This window comes from Anguilla rostrata, chromosome 17 (genome assembly GCF_018555375.3).
Source record: "Anguilla rostrata isolate EN2019 chromosome 17, ASM1855537v3, whole genome shotgun sequence".
Lineage (NCBI taxonomy): Eukaryota > Metazoa > Chordata > Actinopteri > Anguilliformes > Anguillidae > Anguilla > Anguilla rostrata.
In genome coordinates this window covers 20,673,732-20,693,247 of record NC_057949.1, presented here as the reverse complement: position 1 = coordinate 20,693,247, position 19,516 = coordinate 20,673,732, and the positions used below count along the sequence as shown (strand labels likewise).

Here is a 19,516-nt window from a genome sequence, read left to right as displayed (position 1 = left end):
TGCTCCAATAGTTCAGATTAAGATCTACTGCATTAACATGTGTGCCAGGCTTATTCTTCATGGCTACAGCTCTAGTATGATCGAACCCAGTCATTAACCAGGTACTGCACATACTCTTGAGGGAGAGGTAACCTTATAAGTATCCCAAAACTTTCCAAAAGTTGCAGACAGAAATGGAATCTGTGCATTCCGTCTGTGAAGACTGATTGAAAAAGCCCTTTCAGATCCCATCACACTTGCTCCTTCTCCTGAAATTTCCACAGACTTAAATTTTACTAGTCTGTAAAATAAAACAGTGTTTCAATTTGGCTCTTTAATTAGCATTTCATACATCTTTTTTTGTGTGCGTTTTGTCACAAGCCAAAAGTACACTTGCTACATGTTAAGAAAGCTCAGTGGCTTACGGCTGTATTACTTTTTAAGAGTACACTTCAAATTTCCTATGAAAAGAAAGTGCATAACATCACAAAGCCCCTGGCGTTAATCTTTAAAAAGATCTTTTATTATTTTTTTTACGGCTGACTTATTTCCTTTAAGTCCATAGTAAATTAACACAAAAAGCAGTAGCAGCAAAAAGACTTTTCACTACAGTATTAGACTCCTCGCAGTGTGATTCTTCTGTAAGATCAGCATAACCTTGCGTCTCAACATGGCCTCAGTGGTTACTTTATTATACAACTCCCAAACCAATCTATCCTGCTTGACACAATCAAATGTCTAATAACAACAGGCTGACCAGTTTCATAATGGTAATCAGCATAAGGTACCTTATAACAATGAGTCCTCAGATTCTGTGTAAATTTAAAGACGGAATTAATGGCAGACATTCTCAAATGACGCGTGCACCATGCATAAAATGCATCGCTGAAAAAAAAATTTAAATAAAAAATAAAAAAAAGGTGATCACCATGCAATCTCAAATCCTTTCATTCCCGGAACTAGAAAAACAAACTTGTATTTAAATTCTACAATTCCTGGAGGCATTAGTCCCAATTTCCTGAAAAATTAAAGGGGAATCTACTACAGTTAATCTTTAATCAGGAAACAGAATTCTTTTTAAAAATAAAAAAAATAAAATAAAAAATAAAAAATAAAAAATATTTCCGCAACCAGGGGGAAGACGAAAACACAAAGCAAAACAGATACGCTGAGTCAGGGACAAACAGAGCCCATATTAAACGTTTCCCTGCCTATGAATGCTCGTGTAGTAAGGATGCCATTTCTCCTCTATACCTCCCCTGTCGTTAGCTACATCTTATAAATCACAGATTTTTAAAAATTTGCACCCGCTTCTCCCCCCTAATCAATACCTCAGTATGATTCTAAACTGAGTTACAGCAGTCTGGCCCACAGCCCCTCCTGTACACTTCCACTGCATCTTTGTGAATATACATAAGCAAATGTGCCTGGCTGACGGTAGCCTATCTGTGCAAAACTACCGAAATGTAAGCCTGCCTATTGTAATTATTATTATTATTATAATAACGTGTGGTGTGTTAATTTGTGGGCGTGCGCCAGGTTCGATTTAGGTTCTGTCGTCGATGCAGTTGTCGGCTCCCGCCCCCCTCCCGCCCGCCCTCCCTCCCTCCCGCCACGGGTTCGCGTTAGCCGCGAGTAGAGAAGTCTACGAACCTGCCTCCGCCTCCCGCCCGCCCGCCCGCCCGCACCCTCCCTCCCTCTCAGTTCCCGCCCTTTCCTTTTCTGAGCATGTCGGATTTATTCGGCGTCGACCCAGAGGTTTGTCCCTACCTCCCTCCCCCTCCCTCCCTCCCCCCTCCCACCCACCCTCACAGACACACGGGGGCTTGGGGGTGGGGTGTCCGGAGGGGGCGGGCCAGTGGCGTCCCTGTCCCCCACCATCAGGGCAGTGCAATTACACAGAGCTGGATGAGGTTTCCCAGTAACCCTCCCACGGGCACACCTGAAAACAGAGGGAGAGGGTCAGCCCTGAGGAGAACGCAGACTCTCCAACAGTGCAAAGCTGGGAGAAAGGTGGCGGTACCTGAAGCGGTGCCCCTTCAGGGGTAATGGCGGTGGACAGACTACACGCCGTAACAGGCAGACAGCCTCTCTTTCAGCAAGGGCGGGAACTGCTCTGAGAACTGCTGCCAGTTCTCCTCCCCGACCTGATCCTTGAAGCCGTGCAGGATCTGCAAGGACACGGCTTATGTGTCAGCACTTCCACTGTACGCAGCTCATATCCCACAATGCACAACAGCTCGACAGGGCTCATATCCCATAGGGTACTTCGAATGTAGAGAGCTCATGTCCCACAATGCACTTCAAGCTCAACAGAGCACATATCCCATAATGCTTGACAGATAATATACCATAATGCACTTAAGCGTTACAGAATCAGAACTTGTATTACAAATAAAATTCAGGGACACAGGCACAGAACAACTTTTTTCAGTTGTTACATCTACTCTGTAATTACAGCCACATCAGAGCTGAAAACATCCACAAGGGATCTTAAGATTTCCTGAGAAAGGCCATCTGTGCTGTGTGTAGACTCTCCCTCCCCTTTTTTGCATCACAGTAATGAAACAATTAACAGCGATAAGAAGCTTCCCAGTGAAGCCTGCTGTGGTGCGGTCAGTTGAAGGGTTTGCTGTGGTGCGGTCAGTTGAAGGGTTTGCTGTGGTGCGGTCAGTTGAAGGGTTTGCTGTGGTGCTGTCAGTTGAAGGGTTTGCTGGGGCAGCGTTTGCCGCAGCCTCACCTTGAAGAACATGTCTCTCAGGTCATCTTTAGGGCTCACCCAGGAGGCCACAGCATCGCAGAAGAAGATGAAATCCTACAGAGACAGATTCACTGAGTGTGACTGCACACTAACCCCAGGATTCCCCACACACCCACCTGTCATTCCCTCGACTACCACTAGGGAGTGTGATCGCCACTGCGCCAGATGTGCGAGTTAAAATGCAACTACTGTTCTAAGAAAAGAAAAATGGACAAGATACTGCCAGGCAAAAATCTATTTGCAGCCTGGCATTCAGTGATCTTTGACCTCTGACCCCGCAAGCCCCGTGCTCACCTGCACCACTCCTCCGGGGTTGACCCCGATCATCATGCAGATCCCGCGGAAGGCAGAGTCCTTCTCCTCGTTGTCGCGGATATTACGCAATGACGTACACCTACAAGGGGAAGGAAATTTAAACGAATAAATAAATAAAGCTTACATCAAGGGTGCACAAAGAAGGCCAATCTGTTCTCATATCAACTTTAATAGTACAATTATTTAATTAATACACTAATCTAAGCAATCCGAATAACAGGCAGAGACTGCACATGCATCCTTACAAAAACATCCTTAAGTCTATGTTCCAATACAGAGGTGAATCTGCATTGTATGTGTATAGAGTATAGAACCAGATCATAGAAAATTAAGGCTGGAGAGACTGGAACATCTCCAGGGCCTCAGACCCACACACTGGGGAGACGGGATACTGTGATAAGGGCTGACCTCCCAGGCCTAGGGGTCCGGGGGGGGGGGGGGGGCGGAGACTCACCAGGGACGGATAAACTGCGGCAGCATGGGCGCCACCTCCTGAGGGCACACGTAGCCCAGCCGCCCAATCGTAATGGCTGTGGTCAGACGGGGAGAAAAATGAGGCTGTAATGTAATATGCTTTAGGCACCATCTCTGTAGCAAGGTTACCACGTGACATTGTCCCACACGTTCAGAACTTCCCAAACATCCACAACTGTCAGTTCAGATTTCGAATGTCTGTTTTCAGTTCATCACATGTTGGACGGCTGGGGGAATGCTAGTGTTATAACAGAAAATTGATCCACAATGAGGGGAGGTGGGGGAGAGACATTGCACGTTCACTGAAGACATCAGGAGATTCACAGCAGTCATCACCAAGGCAACCCCTCTAAGGAGTCAAAGTCCCTGGCACCTAAGGTACACAGAATCAGAACTACACGACCAGCAGTGCCTCCTCTCTTTGGCCTAGCGTTTGACAAGCCTCTCTCATTGGCTGAGCACTTTTCAAACGTGAGCGCACCTGTGTTTTCCAGCAGGGTTTTGGGCGTGTTGGGGCGGTTGATGATCTCCACCAGGTTGCTGAGGACCAGCCCCACATAAGGCTGCATCTCCGCTCCTGCAAGACAGCCACAGTGAGGAAGACCCTTCTCCACCCTCACCACCACCTCAGCATCGACACGCGTGTGTGGAAAGGCATGACAGCAAAACATCCCCTGGCACTGCTCTACATCCTGGCTACGTGCTGCGAAGCTGATTGGCTGCGTGCTGAAAGCTGATTGGCTGCCTGCCCTGCCCTCACTCCCTAGCTCACCTGCACAATCACCTCCGTCCTTCCTCACATTCTTTCCTGTTGAGAAATTGCACACTGTCACTATCCTGAATGCTTGACCCCCTCTCGCGTGCGCGCACACGCACTCAAAGACGCACACGTACTCACACAGGCTACCCGGACCACTCAAATTGACTGCACAGATGAAGGTAAGACGCACACGCCCCCCTGCCCGTCAGTCACTCACCCATCTGCATGGAGATCTCCCCGATGGCCCAGGTGGCGTTGTTGCACACGGAGATGAACTCCGGGTTCAGGTTGGTGCCCAGGATCGGCATGAACTCCGCTGGAGATGAGACGGAAGAGAAACGGACGCCGTTGAAGCCCCACACGCTGCCCAACCAGACGGGGCCTGGTCCCTAACCCTGAGCCCATTCGCTTCCTCACAATGCAACTCCGCTACACCATTCACCATCCCAGGAGATTCTGCGTTTATCACACATTTGTCAGGCCAGTGTGGTTTACGGGGACCGGCACCAGGCCGCAGACGTGTGGGGGGGGGGGAACTCACCGATGCAGGGCTTGACGTGAGGGAAGCAGGCCTTGGTCAGGTCTCCCAGCAGCGCGAAGGAGCTCTGCCTCACCTCCGGCATGGTGTCCTGCAGAGAACACACCGGAACACTGCGATCAACCTGAGCTCCACAGCCACACTGAGCAGCACAAAGCCACGCGGGCTACAGGGCCCCACACTTTCTACTGCTGGGGACGTCTTACCCACTGCATTACAGCACCTGGAGAATGTTTCTAACAATGGACATAATGGCCCTTCCCAGAGACTCACTGTAGTAACAGATCATGATGTCTGTACCACAACTCATTGTCATAATGGACCCTGATGCTCATACCTGGAGCCTCACTGCAGTAAGAGACCCTGATGCTCATACCTGGAGCCTCACTGCAGTAAGAGACCCTGATGCTCATACCTGGAGCCTCACTGCAGTAAGGGACCCTGATGCTCATACCTGGAGCCTCACTGCAGTAAGAGACCCTGATGCTCATACCTGGAGCCTCACTGCAGTAAGGGACCCTGATGCTCATACCTGGAGCCTCACTGCAGTAAGGGACCCTGATGCTCATACCTGGAGCCTCACTGCAGTAAGGGACCCTGATGCTCATACCTGGAGCCTCACTGCAGTAAGGGACCCTGATGCTATACCTGGAGCCTCACTGCAGTAAGGGACCCTGATGCTCATACCTGGAGCCTCACTGCAGTAAGGGACCCTGATGCTCATACCTGGAGCCTCACTGCAGTAAGAGACCCTGACGCTTATACCTGGAGCCTCACTGCAGTAAGAGACCCTGACGCTCATACCTGGAGCCTCACTGCAGTAAGGGACCCTGATGCTCATACCTGGAGCCTCACTGCAGTAAGGGACCCTGATGCTCATACCTGGAGCCTCACTGCAGTAAGGGACCCTGATGCTCATACCTGGAGCCTCACTGCAGTAAGGGACCCTGACGCTCATACCTGGAGCCTCACTGCAGTAAGGGACCCTGATGCTCATACCTGGAGCCTCACTGCAGTAAGGGACCCTGATGCTCATACCTGGAGCCTCACTGCAGTAAGGGACCCTGATGCTCATACCTGGAGCCTCACTGCAGTAAGAGACCCTGATGCTCATACCTGGAGCCTCACTGCAGTAAGAGACCCTGATGCTCATACCTGGAGCCTCACTGCAGTAAGAGACCCTGATGCTCATACCTGGAGCCTCACTGCAGTAAGAGACCCTGATGCTCATACCTGGAGCCTCACTGCAGTAAGGACCTGATGCTCATACCTGAGCTCACTGCAGTAAGGGACCTGAGCTCATACCTGGAGCCTCACTGCAGTAAGGGACCCTGATGCTCATACCTGGAGCCTCACTGCAGTAAGGGACCCTGATGCTCATACCTGGAGCCTCACTGCAGTAAGGGACCCTGATGCTCATACCTGGAGCCTCACTGCAGTAAGGGACCCTGACGGCAGGCAGCTGTGTACCTGCATGCACTGGAAGAGCAGGGTCATGATGTTGCTGCGGGCCACCAGCTGGTCCACGTGGACCCCCAGGCCCTCGGCCAGGCCGCTCAGCAGGTCCAGGGCCACGATCATGAAGTCCTTATCGGGGGCCTCGTACTGGTCCGGGTGCTGGTTGTACATCTGGCGGGGAAGGGAGAGGAGAGCCGTCAAAATGTGCCCACGATACGTGACAGCCCACAATTACATTAACATTTACATTTCATTGCAAGTACTTCATTGCATACACTCTTACCCAGAGCGACACAGATTCAGCCTTTTCTTTTAGACAGTATGCATTAATACATTTATATATGATTGTATGTGATGCAACAGCAGCATCCTGCGCAGGAACTGAACCAGCAACTTTGAGGTTACAAGCCCAGGTCCCAAACCATTACACTATGCTACCTCTTAAATTACAACGCCACCACCATTCAGATTCCTCAGTGGACCGTTGGGCTTTGCAGTTGGTGGACTCAAAGCGCTGACTCAACTCAAAAAAACAAAACGCGTTTAAAACACATAAAAACAATTTTTTAAATTCCAGCTGATCAAATCAAGTGACATGCTGCAGACACGCGGCTCCTCTGACCATTTGGGGAGTACGTAAAGCCTCCCGTGAAACAGGGTTTCTGCAGACGGTGACGTATTCACGCCGTGATGCCACGGCAGAAATCAGCGGCTGGGGTTTGGGCCGCAGCGCGGCGTGTGCGGAGGGCGGCGCGGGCGGCTCACCATGGCCTGGGCGAGGGTCTTCTGCACCAGGGTGACGCAGCGCTGGTACACCGGCTCACAGTACGGCAGGAAGCCGCTCTGCAGGGCCGTGGCCACCGACGACAGACACTAGATGGCGACAGAGAGCAGGGTGACTGAGGTGTGAGAGAGAACGCGCAGAAGAGCATTCACCCTCCCAGGAAACAGGGAGAGGGGGGCATGGGGGAGCAGAAGCCTCACCTCCAGAAGAGGGAACAGGTCCTTGTCCTCGTCCTTCAGCTCGTTCCATTTCTGAATGAGGGGGGGCATCAGCTTCTGGATGTATTCCTGAGGGGAGGGGGTCACAACGGTCAAGTGAGACTCTCACAGGTACATCGGAAGAGTACCTAAAACACGACAAGGGCTCCTGAATAGAAAGACTTAAAAACAAGCACAACTATTAACACCTGCTTTACAAACAGAGCACTCAGTGCACCACCCAAAACTAGGACAGAGAGCAGCACACAAGTCACAGGCATTTCTTAACCGTGACATGACTTAAACACCATCAATAAACAAGTGTCACTCTGTCCACACACACTAATAAACAGGACTGGAAAGAATACTAGTGTCACAGTAAACACAATCAGCCAATAGGGACTCTGTAGCACGAGAGAGGGGTGCAGAGGGCAGAGAACTGGACTCTACACTGCAGCTGCTGGGTAGTGCTTAGAATGAAAAGCAACGCACATCACACCCAGAGCGTCAGGGTGAGCGACGGCTGGGAAACAAACGCATCATCAGCGAACGTACGAAAGTCGCTCTGGATAAGACAGGCCGAAATACACGCGTGAACTCATTTGCCTTTTGGTGTGTGTGTGTGTGTGTGTGTGTGTGTGTGTGTGTGTGTGTGAACCGCTGTAACCCGGGGGCGGGGCCAGGCCGACCGGGCGCGGGGGGGCGGAACTGACCGGCTGGTTGAGGTGGTGCCCCACGGAGTCGGCCAGCGTGCCGATGGCGTCGTACAGGATGAGCAGGTTCTTGTGCTGGTACTTCCCGAAGGCGAACACCAGCGTGTCCAGGATGAAGCTCAGGTAGGGCACCAGCTCCGTGCACGCCTCCTCCTCCAGGGTGGCGAACGCACTGAGGGAGGAGAGAGGGAGGGAAGAGGGAGGTGAAGGAAAGTGGGAGGAAAGAGGGGGGGAAAGACGGAGAGTGTTACACTCACAGTTTGCGCTCAAGAGTCCCAAAGATGATGAAGGCAAATTTCTGATGGAAGAGGACAGTTCTGCTTATAATGATATGGCTGAAGTTTCAGGTGATGGATACAGCAAGCGCACATACACAGACAGACAGACAGACAGACACCAACAAAGACACACACAAAATCAGACACTCAGATGGACAGAGACGGACACAGTGAGAGACAGACAGCCATAAAGACAGACCACAACACACAGAGACTGCAACACAAACAGACTTGCAAGACGCAGCAAGACAGACACACACAGAGGCGGACTCACCTGCAGGCGGCCTCCTGCACCCTCTTGTTCCCGTCCAGGATGCGCTTGAGCAGCTCGGTCATCAGCGGCTTCAGGTGCGAGTCGGGCGGCTGGCTCACCACCCAGTGGGCGTAGCGGCTGAGCGTCCAGCAGGCGATGGAGCGCACCAGGGCCTTCTTATCGCACAGGCACTGGATCAGGTGCGGGATGAGCTCGGGCAGGTAGGGCACCATGCCCTGCATGCAGCCTGGGGGGGCGGAGGGGGGGGGTTAGCACACCGAAAACACACACTGGCCCGCTCATGGACACTGACACCCAGTCATGAGACCGTCCCACTCACGGACACTGATACTAATACTCAGTCTCATACCCAGTCAGTGGGGAAAGTCTTTATGAAGGACAGACCTTTATAAAAAGACGTATAAATATTCTCAACCGTTTAATTTTAAGATTATGGGGCTTCTGGGATGATTTTTTAGAAGTCTTTCATTGCGACTCATCGCATGACCGCTTGAGCCAAAAGCTGCACAAGCGCAGGCCCCTGTGCAATATGAAATATCCCCGCACACGGAATCCAATTAGCCTTCATCCTATTAGCCTTATTAACTAGGTCAGTCATGGGGGAAAATGAGTCATTGCGTAACACTTGGCATGAGGAAAGAAGAGTCACAGCCTGCATTTCAGCAACAGCAGAGCCCTTGAGGACAGACTGCACCTCCAGAGAGGGAGCACGCTGTCCAAACAGAGAGGGGCTTACAACCCAAAGCTGTTCACCGGCTAACTCCAAGTGAATATGGAAGCAGTACCAGTGAAACAGCTGCATTATGGGATTACAGCATAATGAACACAGCGGAGTTCTGATGGTTTCTACGGAGTGGGAGTGAGCACAGACATGGGGAAGATATGGATGAGCATAGACAGCAGAGAGATGGAGAGACAGGAGGGAAAGAGGCAGGGAGAGAGTGGAAGAGAGAGAGGATGGGGAGAGAGAATAGAGGGCCAGGCCTGGGGAGCTGGGATCAGACAGACAGACAGACAGACAGACTCGTACCCTCGGCGATGGCTCCCAGCACCAGGATGCCGGACTCCTTGATGACCCAGTCCGGGTGGAACAGCAGGCCCTTCAGCAGGGGGAGGAGGTGGGGCAGCAGGTCGTCTCGAAACACGTTAGCCAGGACGTCCAGAGCAGCCGCAGAGCACTTACCTGCGCGGGGAACAGAATCAAAATCAGAGACGCTAATGACCCCAGCAGGGTATGCGGGTCGTCAACCGGACGGACAGCAGGAGAGAAGCCAGACGGACGGACGGACGAACGGACAGCAGGTCAGAGGGGAGGCACTCACGCAGGTTCCAGTCGGACAGCGTGTCGTCGTCGTCGTCTTCGTCCTCGTCGATGTCCTCGCCCTCCTCGCCGCCCCCGCCCTCGTGCTGCAGGGTGACGGTGCGCGACTTGTGGAAGCGCGGCTTGATGTCCTGCTCGCTGTCGGGCACCGCCTCGTCCTCCTCCACGTCGCCCTGGAGACCGCACAGACCCGCCCAACGTTACCTCACCGAAACCGCGCAGGTGCGTCAAATCGCATTTCACATGGAGACCGGGCTCATCTCAGAAAAGTTGATTGAATTAGAGACTCTCTCTCTCTCTCCCTGGTCACCCGCCATGGTGGCGTTACAGAAGCTGCAGCAGTCTCCAGCGGGAGAGACCGGCTGGCTGTGGCCACAGCGGGTCAGACAGTATGAACACATGAAACATCACAGCTGATTCTCACGAATAAAGCTGTCATCACTCCCAGGCACACGGCCAGAGGAGAGAGAGGGGAGATGGAGGGAGACCCAGACCAAGCACAGAAGAACACCAACACAAAATCTCAGAATTACACATGAGGTCACTGTAAGATAGGACAGGAGAGCGATTCACTATCCGTTATTGCATGTTTTCAAGAAAGCCAAGTACATTTCCACATACTTTCCAGAATTATAAAGCCCTTCGTTCATTCCCTAAAGGACAGTCAAAGAACAGCCAGCATGCAGGAGGCTCACCTTCAGCAAGATGATGTCGATCTCAGAGTACTTCATACCGTTCACCAGGATAGGAATGAGCCTGAGGAGAGACTCCAGTTAGGACGAGCAGAAAAGTTCACCTTCATTTTGAGTGACACACACAAATAATCAGTGCTTCCCCCAGTCATAGACCCCCCACAATAAAGATGCTATGCTCACAGCCCCTCACAAAGATGCTATACTCACAGCCACCCACAATAAAGATGCTATACACACACTGCCCCATGCAGTAAAGATGCTATACATCACCTGCATGAGTAAGATGCTATACTCACACTGCAGAGTAAGATCATATCACTCACTATGCCTGCAGAAGTCCAAGATGGGTCATCTCACGGTGCCAGAAGCAGGCTCCAGATGCCACTTCATCTGTCCTGCAGTGCGTGCAGATGTCTATGACAAGGGCGGTCGCGAGGTGTAAGATGCAATCCACGCAGTCTGCAACTTTGCCCAAATCAACATCAGAGGCTATACTCAATGCCGTAAGTCATCACGCTCGCACATCATCACTCCACTGTTCACCCGTCCACGAGAGAACCAGCGACTTATCAGAAACAAGATGTCAAGATGCTATACTCAGCGAACCAAACAGTAAAGATGCTATACCCACTCCAAGAGTAAAGATCCGATACTCACTGCACTAGGTGTCCTGCCAGAACGTCCTTGCAGATGGGCTGCTCTGCCAGGGTGAGCCAGAACTCGCAGGCCTCCAGAGCCACGTTCTCATCGGGGTCCTGCGTGCGCTGCAGCATGTACTGAGTGACAGAAGGGGTGGGGGGGATCAGCGGAGGTGTGAAAGAGCGGGCGAGAATCCAGCGGCTAGTCCGCTAGAGCTTCAGCCAAAGTTCAACAGGTTCACAGAGTGCTTTCTCTCAAAGGCCTAAACGTCATCCAGGCCGCTGGGCCGTACATCACATCACAGCTGTTCCACCCGTCTCCAGCGAGAGAGACCAGCGGGCTGTGAGTGCAGAGGGTCAGACAGTATGAATACATGAAACATCACAGCTGATTCTCACAAATAAAACTGTCATCACTCCCAGATTAACAATACACTTCAGTCAGATACAGAGAGAGAGGGATAGAGAAAGCACGAGAGAGAGCATCGCAGAGGGCACGAGAAAGGGGGGGAGAGAGTGAGAGAATGAACAAAAGAGGGGGAGGGAGAGAGAAGGAGAGAAAGAGAAAGAGAGAAAGACAAAGGAGGAGAAAGGGAGAGAGATGTGGGAGGATGGGGAATCTCAGAGTGCCGGAGAGAGAAGGCTGGTGTGCTGAAGCTCATTCACTAGACCGTATGAAAGGCCCCAGTGAGGGCTGGGGGGAAACTCGGGGGCGGAGTCTCACCTGTATGATGCTGTGCATGTGGGGGATGAGCCGGTCGATTCGGACCTCCAGCAGCATGACCAGGGCGCGGCACACGTTCTTCCTCACCTCCGAGTCCTCGTCTGCAGCCAGCGCAAACAGGCTCTGAGAGGGAGGGAGGGAGGGGGGGAGGGAGAGACAGAGAGAGAGAGAAAATGACCACAGTTCCAACCTTATGCTGCGCAGGGTTACGAGCGGCACCGGGGTTAATGCGGCTGACACCTCAACACCAATACCCACGCTCAACGCTCACCTCGATGAAGGTGTCAATGTTGTCCATCAGGGCCTGCGCTCTACCGATGATGAACTGGTTCACACAGGCAATGGCGTGCGATCTAGAGAGAGGGAGGGAGAGAGGGAGAGTGAGGAAAGAGTGAGAGTCGGCATTAGCAGGAGTGCACGGGTACCAGGAGTGAAAACATCACTATCAATACCTGTTTACAGAGAACCCTCTACAATGAAAATGAACACTTTCCATTTCATGAATGGTAACACAATGGTGCCTAAAACTGCAGGTTGTGTGCAAGTGCCTGCTTCCACAACTACACAATGCGTGAATAACACTTTCTTGCATCAATAATAAAGGTGTTCACCAAAATTCAAACCAAATGATGAACTGTTCAACTGGACTGGTGCAGCACTAACTAACAGGTAGAAGACTGGTGGGGGGCTGTGGGAAGGGAGACACGCTGGGGGCCCCTCACACACCTGATCTTGGGGCTGCAGTGTTTGAAGAACTGCAGGAATTTGGGGATCATGATGTTGAGGGGACGGTTCAGCGCGTCGCTGTCCAGGAGCTCGGAAGAGTCCTCGCAGATCTTCTGCAGAGCGCCGAAGGAGCCCTGAGAACAAGACACAATGAGTCAAACTCAGAGCAACAGTACAAGGCAGACAAGAGAAATCAAATGCAGTAAGATCGGGGCTGGGATCGTAATAAAATGTTCTACGAGGATTTTTCCAATTCAATTTATGAGTTCACTGAACTGAAAAAGGAACTGATCCCAACTCTAAGGAAGACAGAATGGAAGAGTCAAACTCTTGGCATGCTTTGGTGAAAATAAGAGACCTGAATGAGCACACAGTCAAAAAATCAAAGAGAGAAGAAGAGATTCAGACAGAAGAAATCCTACACAGAGCAAGAGTAACATAGACCTGGTCCCACCGACTGGATCAGACAGTATGAATACATCCAACATCACGGATAATCATAGGTCTTGGATTGTCCATCACATCCAGACACAGGTGTGTAGAGAGGAGGTGGGAGAGAGAGGGGGATGAAGAAAGGAAGGGAAAGGAGAGCAGAAGGCGGGAGTAGAGTGGGGGGGGAACTGAAGAAGGGAGGAGGCGAGAGAGAGCGAAAGGAAGTGTGCTACAGCAGACTCTGACCTCGCAGGTGTTGTAGTCCTCAGAGTTGAGTAGGTTGCAGAGCTGAGGCAGAAGCTCTGGCCAGGTCTGCAGCTCCCCTTTAGAGGCGATGGTCGTGATCAGGATACCTGAGGCGTGGAGACAGACAGACAGACAGACAGACAGACAAGTTAGGAAACTGGCCATAGCCAGGGAACCAAAAAGACAGGAGTGCACCCCCCATCTTAGATACACAGTAAATGAGCACTCTGGATCAGACAGTATGAATACAAACACCATCAGTGAGCATCAGCTGTCCATGTGTACATCATCTCCAGAGAGAGAACAGACAGAGGAGTGCGTGAAATAAGGGAAGTGTCAGTGTAGTATAATGGTAAGGGAACTGGGCTAGTAAAACAGGTTGTTGGTTCGCTTCCCAGGCTGAGCACTGCCACTCGAGCAAGGTACTTAACACTGAACAGCATCAGTAAAATATACAGCTGTGTAAATGTAAAGATTGTATGCAAAGAATGTAAGGTGTATAAGTCGCTCTGAATAAGAGCAGCTTAAATGTCTTAAATGTACATGCAAACCTTAGCAGAAGAGACACATGGGAGCAGGACAGAAGAGACAGGAGGTCCCACAGTCCGACCAATCATAAGACAAAAGAACAGGGAGGCACACACAATCTAACCAATCACACAAGGCAAAAGGACAGGGAGACTTTCACAGGGGAAACTCACCGATGGTGGCGCGGATGAGGGGGGACGGGTCGCCGATGTTGTTCAGGCACTCGCCCTTGATGAACTCGGCCACCGGCGGGGGGAAGTTCTGGTAGTGCGCCTTAACATTGTTCTTCAGAATCAGGCCGCTGAGAGAGCGAGTGGGCTCATCTGAGAGAGAGAGAGAGAGAGAGAGAGCGAAGGAGGGAAAGAGAGAGAGAGAGAGAGAGCGAAGGAGGGAAAGGGTCAAAGGAAGGCACCGAACAGGGGGAAAAAAGGGAGGAGCGAAAGAATGGTGAGTGAAAGAGAGAACGGGGAGAAATGCATAGCGGACGCACAGAGGCAGGGGGTGGGAAAGGAGCGAGAGAAACGGAGGGAGGAATGCAGTGCAGTTGTGGGGAGAGAAGAATTCCAGAGATGTAGAGCAAGGCAGAGGCATGAAAAGGAGTTTAAAAAGACTTTTTTAAAACTTTAACAACCTACCATCAATACTTACCATCCTACACGACCACAGTTGTTTTATTTTTAAAGAACAAATGACACCAATTTTTCACCCTGATTCAGTCCTCAACAGGAAAGTCACAATCAAGAACTCCAATATTAGCTCTGCAATATTAACTAGGGTTAAATTAACACCTTTATCCTTATCGTTCTGTTTATCTACGCAGTCAATCGGACGTCACCTCTATTTGTCCACTTGCGCGGTTTAATTTGACGGTGAACCCTTGGTGTGTCCGACTCAGATGAGGTGCGTTTGGACCCCAATCCGGAGGAGTGTTTCAGGCCCTACCGAGTTGTGCAGATCCACTGATACTTATGGCGAGTATGAATGGGAGGAGCCATCCAGATGAACCAAGTCACAACAGCACAGACAGACACCTTCAAACAGCACTTTTGATGCATTGCATATGCAGGCAGTTCTGCAGTGGCGATTCTCACGCTCTTCAGCAACATGAAACACAGGTGCGCACATAACTGCAGTAAATCAGTCTCACAAAACATCCGACAACACTCATGAAGGCACACAAGAAGGGGGCGCAATTAACTACAAATAATGCAACCACACCTTCAGAATGCATGCCATCCCACTTCATATGCACTGCAGCGGGTTAAGCTGAATGAACAACGAGCAAGCTGTACACGCCCTGAAAAAACGGGGCTCTAAGAACTGGGCAGGCCGCACCTCTCTCAGCTAAACAAAAGTGCAGGTGAAAATAAAGCTGATTTACCCTCGGCCACCTCTGCCATCTCCTTTAACATTTACTTTTTTGCACTTTCGCAACGTGCAGCCAGACAATGAGACGCACAACTCTTCTGCATCGACGAGGAAAGCAGGAAGGAAGGCCTACCTTCGGTTTTCAGTCTGGTGAGGACGAAGATGAGATAGTTGTTGAAGTCGGGGTACTGGTTCAGCTGTTCCAGTTTCTGGCAGCGCCGTTAAGGACAATCAACACTGCTCGGGCAAAGTCACTATGGAGTTCACATCTGTGCTCTTGCTCCTCATACTATAGGGGTGTCAAACCCTACATGACCAATGTAGGCTAATGGCTAATCTCACACAGAGTAACTAATGTGACACAGTCTCACGCAGAGGAAAAGACTGCAGTAAAATACTGGTGAACTAAAAGTGCACCTCAGCCATAGCCATAGTTCAGGTCCTGAAAACAAATTTCATTTTGGCTTCTTCCCTGCGATATCTAAACAGCAACAGTAGCTTCAAACACAGGATAATTGTCTTTAAACCAGGGAGCACATGACACCATTCCACTAATACCTCAAAAACAAGATGTCAAAAGGGGAGGCAAAAAGCAATGCAAGTGCCTTCGCATTCTAGTCACAGACAGGCCAGAATGCTTCCTGGGAGTGAGGTGTGGCCTTCTGCACAAGCCTGCCTCCCTCAACAAAACCCAGAACCCTGTATCACACCCTCCCCCACCAACAATGTGAGATGTGGCAGGCTGGGGAGGGGGGGGGGCATGAGGTTCTTCAGTGGGGGGGGGGGTGCCCAAATAGAACATTCAGGCACAAGAAACACATCAACTCCCTGCCTCCTCTCTGTCCTCATACACTCCCCTCCTGCAAGCCCACTCCTCCAGCCTAAGGGCCAGTAAGCACGAGGATACTTGTTGCACAGCTCTCTGCGTGGCCGTGTTCGGAGACTGCGAGTCCTTCAGGAGCTGGAGAACCTGCTGAAGTCCCTGTTCGTCCGGCTGCCACTCCATACTCGGATCTGCGAACACACGAACACAGCAGTGAGCGGGAAAGAAATGCGTGACCGCGACCATCACATGCATGCCTCCGGGTCTTAATTAAAGTCACGCTGGCAAACCAGATGCCAACTGCAGGCAAATGAATGTCAGTTTCACATTTCTGCCGGTTCACGCACACACATCCTCAGATGGAGACGAAAACGGTCTAGACTAACGTCTGAAATAGGTTGGCAACACACGCGCTTAATACGGGAACTGCTGAACTGTTTCGGAACTAAAATCGAACTGATAAAAACCGGCGATTAAAAAAAGTGGAGGGGGGGGCATCGGAGAGACCTTAAGCGGTGTGAGATCACTATGTATATTCGTGAAATCGTAACCAGGTTGCCTGTTCTCCATTTACTCAATAAAACGCGTACATTTATCACATACTACAACCGTCGCTTCGCAACTTCGACTAACTTTACGGAAGCACCGTGTTAACACTTAGCACATTGTAATCAGTAAATTACACTAAATGTATTGTCCAATGTATGAAACAGGATCGCCGGTGTTTCCCTGGATGAGTTATCCTGCCAGCTAGATATATATATATGTATATATATATTGGAACCCATGCACATGGTCTGGGCCTTGGGAATCGCGTGTGCTGGATCGTGCAGTACGAGCAAGCGCAGTGTGGCTACATTCAAACAAAAACGTTACAAAACTCCAACTCTCTCACACACACCCAGTCTGCCGACATGTAAAGAATCGGATTGGGTCGAGAAAAACCATGCCAGATTTATCGAACACACGGAGCAAAATCTCCCTATGACCCGGCTTAACCACCCTAATCCTGCCCCCACCCCCACACCAGGCTATCTGCTTCCGATTCTTCGAGATGAGCCACCCGTTATGCTACATAACAAGAGAGCCACCTGAAAATAAAAGGCAACTTCGGCTAGACCTAATGTTAGCTGGCAACAGCTAGCAGTTCCCCAGTAACCATCTAACTTTAGAAAAGCATTAGCTACAAGGTTGTGAGTCTAGTCACGCCTGGCTAACGTTAGCTAGCGGCCAAACTGAAGGGATTATGATGGCTAGAAAACCATGTCTTGTTACCAACATTAGCTAGTAACCAACGTTCGTATTCTGATGTTTGGCTAAATATCAAAATTCATAGTTATCTGATAATATACTCCAACACAACTAGTTTCGCTACCTTCCAGTTTCACTTAACTGCCACAGATCGATCCAACAAAAAACGCAAGTTACCAGGCTGTAGCCAACCGCCCATTAAACTACGATAGTCCCCGGTTCGGCGCCAATCAAGGCCGGAACGGCCTCCGTTTTATTATTCAGAAGCTGGGTAACAACTTCAACATCCAACAATCAGACTAAATATTTTAACATGAATCGGGCACTAAAACTATAGGCAAAATACGATGACAATTAAATAAAATATAAAATAAACTAAGACCAGAATTGAGTATATGCGAGCGCGTTTTAGCCACGGGTCCCTCTCCTTTCTGTCCTCTTAAAGTAGCTGAGATGGCTAGCTACTAACCAACACGATTTTGAGAACAACGACATCACAGCGTTTAACGTTACCTGAAGTAACACTGATGTCTAGTCTCGCTTTCGTCGTCGTCGTATCTCGACCGTGATTAATAAACGGCGATTGTGTTAAAAACAGAGGCCGTTACCAGGATTCCACCGTTTCTCTCAAAAGCCGCGGCCGCTGTCTCGTGCTAGCTCCCGGGCCCGTGCTTAGTGCCGCGCTCGGGCTTGGAATGAAGAAGCGCGGAGGTATGCGCTCCGTCGCAACTCCAGCGATGAGCCACGTCGGCTTCCGTACGACGTCCTGACCCTGCCCTTGGCCAATCATTGGGGGCACATGCAAAATTCTTCAGAAGCTCAAGTTCAGCAGTTTCCGCATGAAAGTGGCATTCTGGAGACCATCAACTTATTTTTTTGGATCTCAGTTTTCCCTGATGCTGTTTAGAAAAAAAGAGGCTGTTACCTAGTAGATACTGTGTCCCAAATGAAGTTAAAATACTTTCATTTTGAAATACAGCACAAATACACCCATGTAATTCTATGATGTCAACGTTTATTCGTGTAAACAACACTTGTGGGTTTTGTCAAAAAAGAAACTCTGTTTTACAATTGCTGTGTTGCAAAATCCTTTTGCTAAGTTTTTATCTATCTTGCTCCTTGAAATGTAATATAATGCTTACTGTAATGGATACAACATTTTACATTGTTAATGGTGATAAAGTTAAGAAATATGTAGTGAACTTTTTCATTATTGTAGCTAAATACTTAATTCATAAACAGAAATATTTTCACTTTCAAAATGTCACTTATATTTCACATACATTGGAAATGCATTACTGAAATATATGAAATGACCAATTTTAGACATGCATTCGACAAACATATTAAAATAAATTTTTAATTGTATGTGAAATGTTTTTTTTTCTTCTTCTTCTTCTGCATGGGAGAACTTATGATTGGTCTTTTAACCAGGGTTCTTTGCACTGCTGTTGTAAATACTTCACAAGAGTATGCAGTAACAATATTGTGCAATGGTAATGGAATTCAAGGAGTCTGACATGTTTCTTCTACATTTTCGACGTAAGTACAGCAGGTGTATATCATGTAAACCTTACACGTCTTAATTTGAAGCATAGGTACTAAGTGCAACAAGGAGTTGGTGTATTTTTAATATTTTGCTATGCATAAACCACTCAAACAAATTTTAATGTGGTTAACAAATATGGATATGCAGGTACATATATTTTAAACAAGCGCGAATCTGCAATAGCTGGGACCGCACACGCACATGCATCCATGTGTGCATGCATCCACACACACACCCTCACACAAACCCGTGACCTCTTCTTTGGCTCATGACCAACCTTTCCACAAAATCTTGTGCAAATCTGTGAATCCACTCAGGAGTTATGCACCTTTTTGTGATAGGCCACGCCCATTACCACGCCCCCTCTTGGTCAATTGGCCTAAAAGTTAATCAGCCGTACCTTCCGGTCATGACCAATGTCCATGCCAAATTTCAGCCTCCTGGGGCGAAAACTGTGGCCGCTATGGGGTGGGACACTTCTGTGGACCAACCGGCTAACTGACCAACCGACATAGCTATAGAGCTGCGGTCGCAGCTAAAAAGAACTGATGTATGCTGACCTGTCTTTGTGAGCACAATTTTTACCTTCGAACCAAGTAAAAAATAAAAACTTCAAACATTCCACATGTCAGAGCACGATTATTAACAATATTTCTTCTTCAAATGTGCGCACACACGCAGATA

The 19,516-nt window shown here is 49.7% G+C and overlaps 1 protein-coding gene and 4 non-coding genes across 6 annotated transcripts; all 5 read right to left on the bottom strand.

Annotated features, from left to right (window-relative positions):
• Positions 1-1,786: 1,786 nt before the first annotated feature.
• On the bottom strand, positions 1,787-18,060 carry LOC135244248 (transportin-2). 2 transcript variants are annotated; one of them, XM_064316574.1, is made up of 25 exons: positions 17,892-18,060; positions 16,117-16,223; positions 15,343-15,418; positions 14,015-14,164; positions 13,314-13,420; positions 12,636-12,769; positions 12,181-12,262; positions 11,910-12,032; positions 11,205-11,323; positions 10,548-10,608; positions 9,854-10,025; positions 9,562-9,714; positions 8,532-8,757; positions 7,980-8,151; positions 7,270-7,356; positions 7,051-7,158; positions 6,298-6,456; positions 4,831-4,918; positions 4,507-4,605; positions 4,011-4,106; positions 3,510-3,585; positions 3,035-3,134; positions 2,720-2,794; positions 2,003-2,150; positions 1,787-1,921 (listed from the first exon to the last, which is right to left on the bottom strand). In XM_064316574.1, exons 2-24 carry the CDS (start codon positions 16,213-16,215, stop codon positions 2,043-2,045), a joined length of 2,670 nt encoding a protein of 889 aa, XP_064172644.1. In that variant the 5' UTR covers positions 16,216-16,223; positions 17,892-18,060; the 3' UTR covers positions 1,787-1,921; positions 2,003-2,042. The 2 variants fall into 2 exon arrangements, with proteins under 2 accessions (XP_064172644.1, XP_064172643.1); XM_064316573.1 differs by having other exon boundaries at positions 17,797-18,059.
• Positions 10,230-10,300, bottom strand: LOC135244297 (small nucleolar RNA SNORD41). The gene has a single exon (XR_010326955.1). It is a non-coding gene; the product is annotated as a small nucleolar RNA SNORD41 (small nucleolar RNA).
• Positions 11,538-11,608, bottom strand: LOC135244296 (small nucleolar RNA SNORD41). Its single transcript, XR_010326954.1, has one exon. It is a non-coding gene; the product is annotated as a small nucleolar RNA SNORD41 (small nucleolar RNA).
• Positions 13,093-13,163, bottom strand: LOC135244295 (small nucleolar RNA SNORD41). The gene has a single exon (XR_010326953.1). It is a non-coding gene; the product is annotated as a small nucleolar RNA SNORD41 (small nucleolar RNA).
• Positions 13,541-13,609, bottom strand: LOC135244294 (small nucleolar RNA SNORD41). The gene has a single exon (XR_010326952.1). It is a non-coding gene; the product is annotated as a small nucleolar RNA SNORD41 (small nucleolar RNA).
• Positions 18,061-19,516: the final 1,456 nt, after the last annotated feature.

Coding starts and splice junctions, on each gene's coding strand:
- LOC135244248 (XM_064316574.1), bottom strand. CDS start 16,215: ATGGAGTGGCAGCCGGACGAACAGGGACTTCAGCAGGTTCTCCAGCTC. Junction 10,026..10,547: donor TCGACATCATCTTGCTGAAG/GTGAGCCTCCTG, acceptor TGCGGTCTCCAG/GGCGACGTGGAGGAGGACGA. Junction 2,151..2,719: donor TGAGAGACATGTTCTTCAAG/GTGAGGCTGCGG, acceptor GTGTCCTTGCAG/ATCCTGCACGGCTTCAAGGA.